Genomic DNA, 15,199 nt, shown 5'->3' on the forward strand with positions numbered 1-15,199 from the left:
TAGAAATGCTTGTTTAGGTGGTGACATCAGCATACATCATATCATAGCTGCAGAAGTCTGCAAAGAGGAGGAGAAGCAGCTACATGCACCCAGTGGGGATACACATGCAGAGCTTTTGCCAACTTTATAACATATGGCCAAGTTCATGGAGCACCATATACATCTCATGCATGGGGAACATTTATATTGGTCTGGAAATGATTGTTTGTATACTGGGAACATGGTATCACCTAAAGCTCATACTGAGAAGTAGCAAGAACATATTTGATCATCTTTACAAACAAACATGCAACAAGATAGAGGTGTTACCTGTGAAACAAGACTGATTTGACGAGTGTGACAACATCCCGACTGGCATTGTATCCAGCACAGACAATGGCAACGTGGATTGTCTAAGGAGAAAAAAAACAACAGTGAAAGCAAGGGGAGGGAGAGAAAGGTCAATACAGTCTTTCACTTTTATCATTCATTAAACAGGAAAACCATAACAGTCTCACAAGCTCTAATAGCAAATTGCAGTTGTTTAATGCTCATCTGAATCTCATTAAAAAAATCTGAAACAGAGGTAACACCATGTACATTTGAAATCACTGCTATACGGTACATGAAGTTTTAGGGGTTTTTTACATATATGTATTTTCTTATATTAATTATGCAGGAACAGAAGACCCTAGAGAAGAAAAATTATTCTATGGAAAAAAATGAGACAATCTATTAACACAGTCATGAGCATGGGGAAGTACCATGGTGATGGAGGCGATGGAAAATGTAAGAAAAGTTCATGTTTCCAGTAGCAACAGTCCTATCCCCACCCTAAGAATTTGAAATAGGGAAACTCAACTAATGCAAGTGCCCCTGTTTGAATTCTTGTGAGAAGAATCAAGGCAACAACAGCCTGCTCTGAGAAGACCCCTACCGCCATCTTGATTCTGCTCACATCCAGAGAAGAGATGCAGAGACCCAGAAAAAACCCGAGGGGGAAATAGAAAAACATTCAGGATATTTTTCCATTTTTTCCCCAAAGCCATTTTTGGAATTGGAAAATTTTGGATTATGAACTATTTTCTTTTAGAATTATGAATAAATGTTGAAGACAATATTTACTCCCCCAAATTATTTCAAAAACCGTGTAACAGGAAGCCTTTCAATAAGGCTATGTATGGTATCAGATCATTACAATTCCTGTACACTGAGGAAGCCCTGAGTTGTACACTGAGAGTACAACTCTCAAATGTAGAAGCAAGATGCATTTCTGCCTCTAGGAATCCCTGCCATTGACAAGAGAAGGAGGGATTCAGCACCTTCTTGGCCTACAGGCTTCCTCTTGTTGGCATAGTTGGTTCATCTGCTCAGGGCCTTTTTACTAGGTGGCAAAAAAGCAGAAACTGATAATGACAGGGAAAATGAAACTGATTAAATTTAATGTTGTATTCATTGAGTCTTGGCTCCTCCACCCTCTCTTTTTCTCACCTCTTTCCATGGAATGAATGCTTTATGTCTGTGTGACATTGTGGAGGACTGAAGAAACATAATACCTTTTAGAATACATAATAATTTGTTTTGTTTCACCTTTTAAAATATGTTTTCAGATGTTTTACTGCTTGGGTGTTTGCAACCTTTGGATCATTTTGGAAGAAGGGAGGGATATGCTTCCAAAACCCAGTTGCTGGAAGCCGCAGGAGGGAGGAGTGCTCTTGCACTCAGGTCCTGCTTGCAGCCTTTCCAGGGGCAACTGATTGGCCACTGTGAGAACAGGATGCTGGGCTTGATGGGCTACTGTCCAGATCCAGTAGGCTCTTCTTATGTTTTTATATAAATTTATGTACTTAAATAAGTAAATAAATAGAATGTTGATGGTTTTTTCTGTTTTTAGTGTTTTTTGCCTGCTCCTCAAAAACTGGCAAAACGAAAGAGATACTAGGCTCCTTTCAGTTCAATGGCTTATAGCTCAATTTGTTACATTAAAAAAACACAACTAAATTCAATTTAAATTTATTGTCTGAATAACCTGTACTTTTAAAATACCAATCATAATAATTTTATGGGCAAACCAAGTTATACAAAATACATTTTATGTCCCTAAAGTAAGAAAGTGGTGTTCAATATGTAAAGGGAGCTTTAAAAAAGTATTGCATATTTTCCTATTTTTCCCAACATTTATGTATTTTTCTGAAACCCCCCCCCCCGGTTCAAACTTTACAGAAATTTACATCTCTAATCCAGAGCCCAGCACAATCTCTTCACCAATCAGTTCTGTGGTTCAACTCCATATATGCCCCAATTGTCTTTGTTGTTGTTATACAAAATATTTGAGAGGTTGCCATTTTGAACAAAGTAAGTAAGTAAAATTTATTAACGATCCATTGATCCATACACCATATCATACATTAACCATAATAATTTACAATTTCAGGAATATTTGTTGAAAAAGAGTTCACTCCAATATTAAAAAGCTATTGTCAGCTCTGAACAAATGTACTTCTTATTGAAATTGCTGCTACCGCAAATTTTGCTACTTCAAAGGTAATTTCTTTCTTATAGTCTGATAATAAAAAGTTTATTTGTGAGTGTTCTGAGTTTGATTTTCGATAATCTAAAAGGGGTACTATTAAAAGCGATCGCAGATGTTCATATATGGGGCAATGAAGCAGGACATGGACATTCGATTCGACTTCCCCTTTTCCACAGGGGCATAGGCATTCTTCATACTGGATCTTATTATAACGTCCCTCTAATACCCTTGATGGGAGAACATTCATTCTTAGCCAGGTAAATGCTTTTCTATATTTTGGTATATTTAAGTTTTTTAAATAGGGCATGGGGATAGGAAACTTTGCATTGTGTCTATATTTCCTTGATTGCTCTAAATGAATTTGATAATCAATATCTCTTATACGCTGTTTGATATTTATCCTAGCGGTCTCACTTCCCATCTGTATTATAGTCTGCTTTGAAAAGCCAAGATATTGGAGTTTGTTAAGGATAGCGGAGTTCCAAATAGATTTAAAATTATCTATTAATATATGAGGAGCTAGTCCATGAGGTTCCAGGGTTAGTTTTATCCAATAATGGATCTTCAAGGACCAGATTAGTGATTCTATGGACCGTACCCCCGTTTCTAATCGTATTACACTGTTCGGGACACATGAGGGTATTGCCAGAATAGATTGTATGAAAGAAGTCTGAACAACTTCTAGCTCTGGGAATTTATCTCTTGTTGTCGATTGCATGCCATAAATAAGCTGAGGGATTATCTTAGTTTGAAATACTTTAATGGCAGGGATAATCGATTGTCCTCCGTTAGTGTAATAGAACTTTGACAATGCTTTAGATGTCTTCTTTGCATTTATTATAACTGATTTTATGTGATAGCTGTAACTACCTGATGATTGGAAAGTGAATCCCAGATATTTAAATGAAGTCACTTGATCAATTAATCTTCCATTTAGTATCCATTGATATTTTGTTCTTTTTTTGCTGAACAGCATTACCTTGGTTTTTTGATAGTTTATGTCCAGGTATTCTGTCTGGCAATACTGGGCTATTCCTCTTAATAATCTCTTTAGCCCTATTGGAGTCTTTGATAGTAAGGTCAGATCATCGGTATATAAAAGGGCATTTCTTGGGGCATTAGCTAGCATTGGGGAATGAATAGCGTACATGTCTAATTTTTCTATTACATCGTTAATAGACAAGTTAAAGAGAAGGGGTGATAGAATACATCCTTGTCTTACGCCTTTTAACGTTACGATCGAATTAGTTAAATAGCCCTGCATGTTGCATCTTACTTTCAACTTAGTATTTTTATATAATCCTTGCATCAACGTTAGTAAACGTCTATCCACTCCTAAATGGTATAATTTCGCCCATAATCTTGATCTTGGTATCAAATCAAATGCTGCTTTCAGATCGATGTATGCCACACAAAAAAATCCCCCTTTTCTATGCGCGTATTTATCAATGATATGCTGCAGCACTAATATATGATCCATAACTGATCTTTTTGGTCTGAAACCTGCTTGTTCTTGGATCAATATATCTGTTTGTTCTGCCCAAGTGATCAATTTGTTAAATAGATGGGCAGCATATAGCTTACTAATAACATTTAAAAGGCTAATTGGTCGGTAATTTTCTGGGTCTGTCGGTGAACCTTTCTTAAAGATGGGCACTACTGTCGCCATTCCCCAATGGTCTGGTACTATCATCGTTGAATCAATATATGAAAATAATGACGCTAATACAGGGGCCCACCATTCAGCATTATTTTTATATACTTCGCAGGGAACATTGTCTGGGCCAGGCGCTTTATTAAGTTTTAAATTCTTAATCAATTCAAGTATTTCCTCTTGGGACACTGGCATCCATTTTGGAAGTTCATTCAGTATCGTATATTCATATATCCCCTCTTCCTCTGGGCTATGGTATAATTTTGTAAAGTGCTTCTCCCAGACTTTTGATGGAATATTACAATTAAAGTGGGAGTGTGATTTCGGCCAATGAGATGTAATCAATTTCCAAAAAATATTTGAATTTTTTAATTTAGCGGCATTTTGTAAATGAAGCCATCTTTCAGACCTTTCTGTTTGTTTTTTCTGCTTAATTAGTTGTTTATATTTTCTCTTAACTATCGCGTATCTTTGCAAATCTTCAGAACGGCCTGACAAGGTATATGCTTTGTAAATTTCTCGAAGTTGTTTTTTAAATTGGACACAATAGCTCTGTTCTATTACTGAACAACAATATCTTTTCCCTACACCTATCTATTAAAATTGCAGTCCTGAACACAGGGGAACTTACTTCTGTGTAGACACAGATAGGGTTGCCTTGTACAGGAGTGAAAAGGGAATGAGAAGGGAGATCTCTATCCCAATATTCAATGATCCCTCCTGCACTAGCCATATTCAATATAGGAAGTGCTATCCTCCTTAATTGTTTCAGCTTTCCTTAATTATTTCTTATACTAAACCCTGAATCTCATATATTCAAAGAAGCAAATAATCTCATCAAGATATGTCCTCTAAGGGTTGAAAAAGAAAACACAGGAAATGTGTGTGTTACTTTGTTTTAATTACTTTGACATTATTGTCTTTTTCACTAAAACCCATGTAAACAGCAGAGACCACTGGCTCAAATCTCACTGGGTGACACTGAGAACACAAAAGTTCAGCTGAGAGTGGACTAAAGGTCCATTTTGTCCAGCAACGGATAGCCAATTGCCTTTAGGAAGTCTCAAGCAGGGCTTGAAGGCAGGAAATCTCCCTAATTGTACATCCACCAGGGCTACATTTCCTTTGTGTCATAGTGGTTACATTTAACCATCATGGATAACAGCCACCGGTAGAACTATTTCCCATAAATTTATTTATCCCTTTTGAAAAGCTAGCTAAGATAGTGACTGTAATCACTTCCTGTGGCAGTCAATACTTTCTTTTGCCTGAAAGAGAGAAATCTATCTTCTTCCTCTAGCATTCATAAATTTACAAACTTCTACAATGCCCTCCCTTAGAGGCTTTTCAGTTTAAGAAAAATATAATTAATACACTTTAAGCTTTTCTTGTAGGGAAGATACACAAACTCCTCGATAATTTCAGATACTCTTTGCTGTATCTTTCCCAGTACTAGGTTAACCCTTTTGAGATGGATGAAGAACTGCACACAGTATACCAAACGAATATACACTATAGATTTAGATAAAGATAACATGATGTCCATTCCTAATAATTCCTAATATTAAATTTGTCTTTCTCAAAGCTGCAGCATGCTGAATCGATGTTTTCAAGTGAGCTCTCGGCCATGACACCAAAACAACTTACCTAGGAAGTCACAGCCAATTCACGTCTTACATTGCAGTTTACTTGGGCATTTTTGGTAAGGAATTTTGTCAAAAGCTTCATGGAAGTCCAAACACACAAAGTCTAGTATCTCTACATACTTGTTGACATTATCAAGAATCTCAAAATATTGGTGGAACAGGAACTCCTAGTAATTAAAGCTTTAATAATGTTTTGCCAATATAACTGAGGCAGAAGTTATGGTAACAAAACTGTCATTTCCCAGATCTCCTCTAAATCCTTTCTTAAATTAAAAAAATAGTGTTGTCTTGGCTTAAAATCATCTGTAAATTGTGTGTCATATTTTCATTAAAATATTAACATTTTAACATTTGAGTTCTGTACGAACTCTTGGGTGAAAACCACTCAGCTATAGTAACTTGTTAATTTGTCAGTTAGCTTCAAAGCTTCATCCTTAACATTTTGACATACTTCCTCCAATTTCCTTACTGAAACAATGCTTCCGATATGAGCCTCTAACATCTTCCACAGTGAAGACCAATACAAAGAATTCACTTAACCTTTCTCTTTCTTTCAGTACTCCTTTAATATAATATGGTTGTCATCTAAAAGGCGGTGTTACAACCCTAAGTGATTAGCTGCTTCAATTTTTTTTAATGGTTGCTGGTTGTTTTCACACCTTTAAAAATTTTGTCCTCCAGCCAACTCAATCCCACAAATGGAACATGGGAATAATAGTAATTTACCTCTAACAGTTGTAAAGCCAGACATGTGAACTGAAACAGGGCTTGGTTTTGGAACATTAAAAAGCTGCTGTATAGATTGCTAATGTTGTTAAATATAATATTTATTGAATTTTTACTTGGATGGATTATGTATGTCAATGGATTAGGGGCAGGGCAATTTAAATATAAAAAGAAGGACTGTGAACAGGGGACCATTTAAATTCTGTCCCCAAATGCAAATATGGGAAGCTTAACTTCAGCTGCAACATGAAGCAGTTCAATCATCCCAGAGCGCAGGACACAGAAAAATGGGTTCATGTTATAGGAAGCCAGATTTTAGCTGAACATCAGGAAAAACTCCCTAAGAGCAGTGCAACGATGGAACCAATTACCTAGGAAGGTGGTGGGCTCTCCAACACTGGAGGCATTCAAGAGACAGCTGGACAGCCATCTGTTGGGTATGTGTTAACTTAGTTTCCTGCATTGAGCAGGGGGTTGGACTCAATGGCCTTTATAGGCCTGTTCCAACTCAACTGTTCTATGAGTCTATGAATAGCGAGTCTATAGTCAGAAGTTCCATAAATCATTAGTTATAGCACTTCTCAAAATATGGTCCTCAAAATCTTAAAAACTTATTCATCATGATGAGGAACACATGGACATCCGTTTATTCACCCCACATGGATTCAATCCATTGTGTACACTCCCAGCCAGAAATGATCAAAGCTGCTTCTGCCACCTCCACCTCCCTCCCAAGGACCCACCAAATTTATCTAGGGTACAGGAAAGGTGAGGCAAGAGTGCTTCAGCTCCTTGACAGAACTCAGTTTTCCACCAAGGAGAGGGGTGGGCTGTGACTCCAGTTCTCAGTGTCTCTGCTGGGAACATGAATTTCCACTGATGGGAGGCCCTCTGTCAGAAACTCATGTAATAACATCATACCAGGGACACTGTGACTTGGATACAGCTGAGTTCCTTGTTAGCAAAAGAACACTCCACTGAGGAGCTGGAATGCATACTGTCTGCCTCCTTCTCATGCCATTGCGGTGGTCTCTGGGGTGGTGGCAGTGGCAACATTTGAGCTGCAGATGAGTGAGCTATGCTTATAACCTACACCTATTTGTGATGAGCTGACCAGAAACACCTGTGTTTTACAGGTGCCTCTATCAGATTACTCATGACACAACTAATTATTATCAAATGATGCAATACTAGTGTTGATTTATCTCCCTGCCTTGTGTTATCACTTACAATCCTTCACTTAACCTTCCCTTCCTGGCCTTAAATATCCTCTGCCTCAAGGGAAAGGCAGCTAAAATAATATCTGACTACGGAAAACAGACCATGGTATGGGGGCGGGGGGAGTGAAATTGGACCTCTCACGTAAACACATAACTGGCATTTCCAGTAACAGGATAAATGATGAGAACGCTGAAGGCAAATCTGATAATAGGGATGTTTAAATTAAGTTTATATTATGTCACTGAATTACTGTGAATCTTTTAAGAAGAAAAAGTTAAAGCTATTTCATTATCGAAACATTGTGTGGGTAAGAAAGGTGCATGGCAAGCTTAAGGAAATTTCATGTTTTACATAACTATTGAATGTGGCATAACACTAATCCCCTACTGAGCAAGTAAATTTACTGGTAAAAGTTGTTATAATCTGGAAGGCCATCTAATCTAGTCACTCTTTTTAGCAGTTATTTCCTTGTCTAAAATTGGCTGTAGCATACGTATCTTTAGGCCTTAAGAGATTCAGCCAACCAAATCTCAGCATAAGCACAAGAAAGACAGGAGAGAGCTGCATTAACCTCCTATAGCCTGGCATTCTCCAAGTGTCTTCAAGTACATACAGCTACCATCAGCAGTTGTGTTGGCTGTCACTGATGGGAGCTGTAGTCTAAGACATCTGGAAGGCAACAGATTTATGTGTATCATCCTAGTAAAGAAATTGGTAATCACCTTCCCCCCTTTTATCTATATATAAATGCGACCCATGAACGCTTCTGCACAGACCCATGGGAGGGGAAGAGGGAGCACTGGTGTTCTATGGGTGGGAAGGGAGAGTGCTGGTGACCTGGGGGGGGGGGAGAGAAGGAGGAGCGCTGGTAAACTATGTATGGGAAGGTTTGGTGACAGTAGGTGGGAATGGCGAGCAAAGTGAGCAGGGGCAGAGCCCCTAGAATCATATGATCGTAGAGTTTAAAGGGGTCTATAAAGCAATCGAGTCCAATCCCCTGCTCAATGCAGGAATCTAAATTAAAGCAGACCCATCAGGTGGCTGTCCAGCTGCCTCTGGAATGCCTCCAGTGTTGGAAAGCCTACCACTTCCCTATGTATTTGGTTCCATTGTCGTACCACTCTAACAGTTAGGAAGTTTTCCTAATGTTCAGTTGAAATCTGGCTTCTTGTAACTTGAGCCCATTATTCCATGTCCTGCACTCTGGAACAATCGAGAAGAGATGCTGGCCCTCCTGTGTGTGTCAACCTTTCAAGAACTTTCAAGGTGCTATCACATCTCCCCTCAGTCTTCTCTTCTCCAGGCTAAACATGCCCAGTTCTTTCAGTCTCTCCTCACAGGGCTTTGTTTCTAGTCCCAATCATCCTCGTTGCCCTTCTCTGAACCTGCTGCAGTTTCTCTGCATCCTTCTTAAAGTCTGGTGTCCAAAAATGGACACAGTACTCCAGATGAGGCCTAACCAGTGCCAAATAGAGGGGAACCTTGTGTGTGTGTGTGTGTGTTTTACAGAGGCAGAAAAAATCAGATCCTAGACCTATAAGAGGTCACAAAAGATGTTTTGAAGAACCAAAACAAAATGCCTGCACTTATATAAAGATGGTCTGAAAGATTTCAAAAGAACACAAGGCTTATTATCAAATGGAAACCAAACCAGAGATTGTAGCACATATGCTGCTGGTGAGAAAGCATGCTCTAAGTCAATGGATGTAACAAGACAGTGGAAGAAAACAGTGGAAGATTTTCTTGCCACTAAATAAGGCTGAATCTTGCATTGCAATAAGAGTGCATTGAGCATATTATATATATACCACCATAGATTTTGATTTTTAAAGCATTAGTTGCTCCTTTCTCACATTTTTTATAGTTGTCAAGAACAGCTTTATTTATTTATTTATTTACATCCCACCCTTCGTCCCAGCAGGAGCCCATTTTTCCTCCCTCCTCCCTCCATAATATTTAATAGTGATGCATCATCACCATATTGCAAATCATCTGACTACTATGCCCTTCTGCATGCTACGTAGGAGAAACAGGGTACACAAAATAATAAATGGATACAAATCTAACATCAGAAATGGCAATATCCAAAAACCAGTGTGTGTGTGGGGGGGGCATTTTAACTTCCCAGGATATCTGTAATTGGCCTTAAGGTGGCCAAAGTAGAGCAAAGAAACTTCAAACTGGAGTCTGCAATATGAAACCCCTGAATTACAACAGATAAAGAGGTTCAATACTACCAACCTGTGGATTGAATAGAGGTAATGGATTATAAATCACACTACATATGTTAATTGGTTTAGCAATGCCAGGATGTCTGTGGTATCAACTACTGTTTTATTTTTGTGAAAGGCCACTGTTAATAATGTTCACAGTCTGTACTTTTCTGCACTTAATTTCCTTCTGTTATAACAGAGAAACACTGTTATTCTTGCTACCACTTGGGAAATCACCCATTCTCTATTATGCAATGATTAGATCAAGTAAGACACGTGAAAGCAAGCAACCAAACGCCCTGCAACGTCTAGTGCCAACTATAGGTGTGCTTTTATGGGGATGTGTTTTTTTCATTTTCTCACTTATTGTCTGCTCTCCTGATTCCCAAAGGGGAAAACATTAATTGAATTCATGACTCTTAACCTAGGGAAATGATAATTTACCAATGAAGTGGTGACCTCTTAGTAAGCCCTTACATCACCTAGTTTACACATCTGCTGAAGCATGGTATTTCTCCATCTCTAATTTTTATAGTTTCTGATCAAACTCTTAAAAAGCAGAAAATAAGGAGTGTGGATACTACAAAGATAATATTTTTTTATATATAAGTTCAAAAGGACAGAATTGGATAATAAACATTTGGGGTTTTAGAACTCAATAATATTCTCTTATTTTATTTTTATTTTATTAAGAACCTATAAACAATTTGAAAATATTGTGGTGGTATAAAAATCCCCTTGATAAATATGGCTCAGCAGACATTTGCAGTACGATCATATGCATATTTACTTGGAAGCAAGTCCTACTATGTTCAAGAGGCTTACTCTCAGTAAACTGAACAAAGGATTAAAATATTAGTGTTAAAAATTGATAGAATTTCATTTTCCACAAAAAAAGCATAAGAAACAGAAACACACAGAGTCAGACCTAAAAATGCCAAGAAATTTCCTTCCAGTTGTTGAGTTCTGTTGATTGACTGGAATTGTTTCCTTGTGTGTATGTGTAGGGGAAATATTCTGGCCAGCTCCTCCCATCTACATTGCAAAATTAGGAAGAGAGCTTCCCAGTAACTGCCTGCAGCTAGTTTCAGAGCTTGCCGAAACCACTGTTTATTTATTTATCCTTGGTTTTTTTTCTGTTAAGTGCCCCCAGAAAACTTGGTTTTCTTCTGTTCAAGTGAGGTATCTCCCCCTGCTCCTGCTCCTCTTAAACTGAAGGAATATAGTTCACAAAATGAGAATGAGTGACAATCACAAATACATCTTGAAAGAAAGAACACAATGGAGACAACAATGCTTTATAACAACTAAGAAAACCATGGTCATATTGACAGCTGCACATCTCTGGGGAAACTGACACATTTTCAAGAGTGTTAGTGTGTTCAACAAAGTTGGGGTTGGCTGCTGTATACTCAATGGGTATTAGAAAATCTGGGGTATCTAATGATAATCGAGTGCACCCACTTGCTTCCAACTGACTCAGAATGAAACTGAACAAAATCTGGGGGGGAAAACCCGAGGCTTAGAAAAATAACCTTCCTCCCTGATTCCCAGTATGCCTCCTTGCCAGCTTCCTAATCCCTCAAACATCCTCCTCCCTTTCCTCTTGTTACATTCAGGACAGTAGCAGCAGACGTAATGGTGCACTACCACTTTTGCCCCCCACTTCCCTCATGCCCATAGTGCACAGATTCCTAGCACATTATCATGCCTGAGCCAAGTGATCAATAGGAGATGTAGTTCTTCCAAAGGATTCCTTCTCCACTAGGATGGCCAGTTGCAACACAGCAAAACAAAAAACAGGGCTCCTGCACCTTAATAGTTATGTAGAAGGTATAGCCTATGCCTATCAAAATTCCTCCAACTATTAAGGTCCCAATATCCTCGTCCTCTTTTTCACCTAGCCGCCCTATTCTTTCTGTATATGGCACTGTGCTGTTCCTGTTGCCACAGGCCAGTCAGAAAAGGCCTTAAGGCAGACTTTCCCAACCTGGTGCCCTCCAGATGCTTTGGATTCCAACTCCCATCATCCCTGACCATTGGCCCATGCTGGCTGGGCTGATGGGAGTTGGAGTCCAAAACGTCTAGAGAACACTGGTAAAGAAAACTGTCTAAAAGGAAAGTTTGCGGGAGGATATTTAGGGGAATGGAGGGCTAGTAGGATGGGTCTCTGGGGAAATGAGGAGGAAAGCCAGGAATTATTCTCTGCTACTCATTTTAATCTGAGCCAGAAAAGAACTTTAAGGATTTCAAAACTTGCTTCTCATTTAAGATAGATTTCATGAGCCCCTGAAGTTCACTTCTGACCCTAATTCTGGAGAACTTTGATAGCATCCCTGTTTAATGATATAGGAAAAAGAAGCATGCCTGTGGTTACGAACTAAGAACTGATGATATTGAAATTAGATGGAAGAAGCAGACATCTGTAGAAGCTGAAGGGAACTACAATGGCTTATCTTTTCTGATTTTTGGTCAATATCATAATCATTATATAGTGTTCACTGTTTGCACTGATCAAGTTGCATCTTAATAATTTCTGCAACCACCCTATAAAAAGAGAGATAGCTGCATTTTGCAGAGAAGGAACTGACTGAAAAACCTCCCATAACACAGGGCAGCCATGGTAGTTTATGTTGTAATATTTAAGTTATCAGTGGTCCAAGCTTAACAAATTTTCCATTGAATCATAAAAATAGTAGTGCAACAATAGGCATTACCTTTGGCAACGTAAGATACATATAACTATCAAGATTGTCCTATTGATTCCTGTAGAACTTTCCAACATTTTACTGACTTGCTGTCCTTGACCTTGACGGGATTCTGCCAACATTAACTACAGATTTAGGCTTGTTTGCTGCTGCAGAAAGAGATACTGTATATGGAATCTATAAAACACAATTGTCAATTGCCTATGTTGAGGGTTCAGCAGCACTAGCAGGTTAAGGCCCTGATAATGTCAACCAGTTCTCAACAGAGCAGGAGTGGGGGACTTTTTTCAACCCAAGGGTCTCATTCCCTCATTGACAACATTCTGGGGGCCGCATGCCAGTGGTGGGCAGTGCCAGAGGCAAAAGTGGGAAGAAAAAAGAATGTGACTCTTACCTTTGTACGATAGGCTACATTCCAGCCACACAAAAAGCCAGAGGTTTCTACATTACCATCACCACCACCACCACCCATCTCTCCCATCCAGACAAGCAGTTCAAGGACACATTCCAGCCAGGCAAAAGCACTCAAAGAAGGAGCAGAGTAGGGCCTGGGAAGATGAAGTGTGGCCTAGAGAGGCCTGGAGGGCTGCATTTGGTCCCCCAGGCCTGAGGGTCCTTAAATCCTGCAACAGGGCCTCACAACGCTGCCCTTAAGTCACATCTTTCCCTGCCTGCACCAGGTGATACCTTGCAAGCACAAGCACTCTCTCTCTCTCTCTCTCTCACACACACACACATACACACACACAAGTTGGCTAGCTGCACATTAAGAAGCATGGCCCTAGACTGAAAAACTATAGACCTACCTCGCACTTCTCCACTGCTGGTTGCTGTCCACACTCTGAACTGTTCCCTGCCACAATGCCAGCCCGCAGACTCTCACTGTCCCCTGTTCCTTCCTCCATGGAATAAGTTTTTGAATGATTGCCTCGGCGATGGGACAGGCCCCGGCTCTGCACCAGACTGAGCTGTTTGCGAAGTGCCCGGTTTTCCTCTTCCACTTCCCGCATGCGTACCTCCAGGCTCTCTCTTTCGCGTTGACTTGTGGCTGTGTAACGAGGGCTGTGGGGCTGAGATTCAACTGAAGACAGTGACACTGGCTTTCCATCTGTAATGAAAGGAGGAAAAATAGGTATTGATCCAAAGGAAATTAAAGATTCAAAAAACAACAGAGAGAAAACTTTTTTCTGCAATGAGTCCTGAGTTGCTAAAAAAACCCCAAACCCCTATGCATGTGATTAACCCAATATACAATTGCCATCAGGTAAGTGATGTAGCCACTGCTCATTTGATTCCAATACCATGACACTCTGATCATGCAAGAATATAGAAACTATTTGGGAGGGGCAGGATCATGTGGGAAAACCCACTCTAGCATCAAACATAGGTGGCTGTGGTCACAGAAGCAGCATGAGTGTGGTTCTTGTCACTTGATCCTGCACTTGTCACATTGTTTCTATATTGTTACATACCAGTGTGAATCCTGTAACTCAGGAATCAGGTCACAGTGGCACCTTCTGTCTTGTTCAGCAGCTGCTCTGCAATTAAAAATGAGTTGCATGCAGAACCTATTCACTTTCTTGGAAGTGATGGCTCGCAGCAAACCCACTTCTCTTCAGCTCCAACACGATGGATTTGCTGTAAGGCCTGGTTACAGTCATTGAAATGTCTGGTTCATAGATTTTGATCAGCAGACAGCTTGTCTGAAATATAGGAAAGTAGATAAGTGCAATGTTGTCTATTGCATAGTGGCAGGTAGGCTGTATTATGCCACACACTAGTTTTGTTGCAACAGCAGGAAACACAGAGAGCCACCATGTACCCAGTCAGACTAGTATGGTCCATTAGCTCAGTATTGACTACACATCTTGGCAGCTGCTCATGGAGGCTTTGATAGAGGAGTGTTTCCCAGCACTCCCTGAAGATGCCAGGGACTGAATCCAGATATCGAACCTTCTGCATGCAAAGTACGTGCTCTACCACTGACCTACGGCCCCTCTTTCAAACTTAACAGCAGTTTAGCAGCTTACAGCTCATCTTCACACATCCCCCAGACTCAAATTCTCAACTAAGGACATTCTATCGATCAGCAGGCATGCAGCAGGAGGAGTTTTCTGCAGGTCTAATAGCAGGTCTCTATTCTGATATTAAAGGATTGCAAGGAAAGTGAGCATCTCACTCTTACAGCTGCTTCCCATTTAAATGACCCATGGCGAATGGCCACAATGGCTTTCTTCCAACTCCATTGTCGGAGGCAGTATGCCTCTGAATGCTAATTGCTGGGAGTCACAAGTGGGCAGAGTGCTGTTGCGCTCAGGTCCTGCTTTTGGGGCAGGAATCTGGAGAAGAAGATGTTGGACTAGGTGGGCCATTGGCCTGATCCAGCAGGCGAGTATCAAATATATTCATTGCCGTGAAAGTGCCTACTTTATTCCTGAAATCAGGAATTTTCTTCCATTATACACTCTGGCAGGAATTGATGCTCAAACAAATCTGTAAGCCTTGCATTTTTCTTATTT

General features: G+C 39.8%; 1 protein-coding gene across 6 annotated transcripts in view; it reads right to left on the minus strand.

Annotated features, from left to right (window-relative positions):
• Positions 1-15,199, minus strand: part of LARGE1 (LARGE xylosyl- and glucuronyltransferase 1) — a 583,138-nt gene that overhangs the window by 313,147 nt on the left and 254,792 nt on the right. For all 6 annotated transcript variants that reach the window (XM_061638979.1, XM_061638974.1, XM_061638975.1 and 3 more), the window contains 2 exons: positions 13,487-13,788; positions 310-392 (listed from right to left, as the gene is read on the minus strand). In XM_061638979.1, coding sequence (XP_061494963.1) covers positions 310-392; positions 13,487-13,788 — 385 coding nt within the window. The remainder of the gene's footprint in view (positions 1-309; positions 393-13,486; positions 13,789-15,199) is intronic.

Source organism: Rhineura floridana, chromosome 8 (genome assembly GCF_030035675.1).
Source record: "Rhineura floridana isolate rRhiFlo1 chromosome 8, rRhiFlo1.hap2, whole genome shotgun sequence".
NCBI lineage: Eukaryota > Metazoa > Chordata > Lepidosauria > Squamata > Rhineuridae > Rhineura > Rhineura floridana.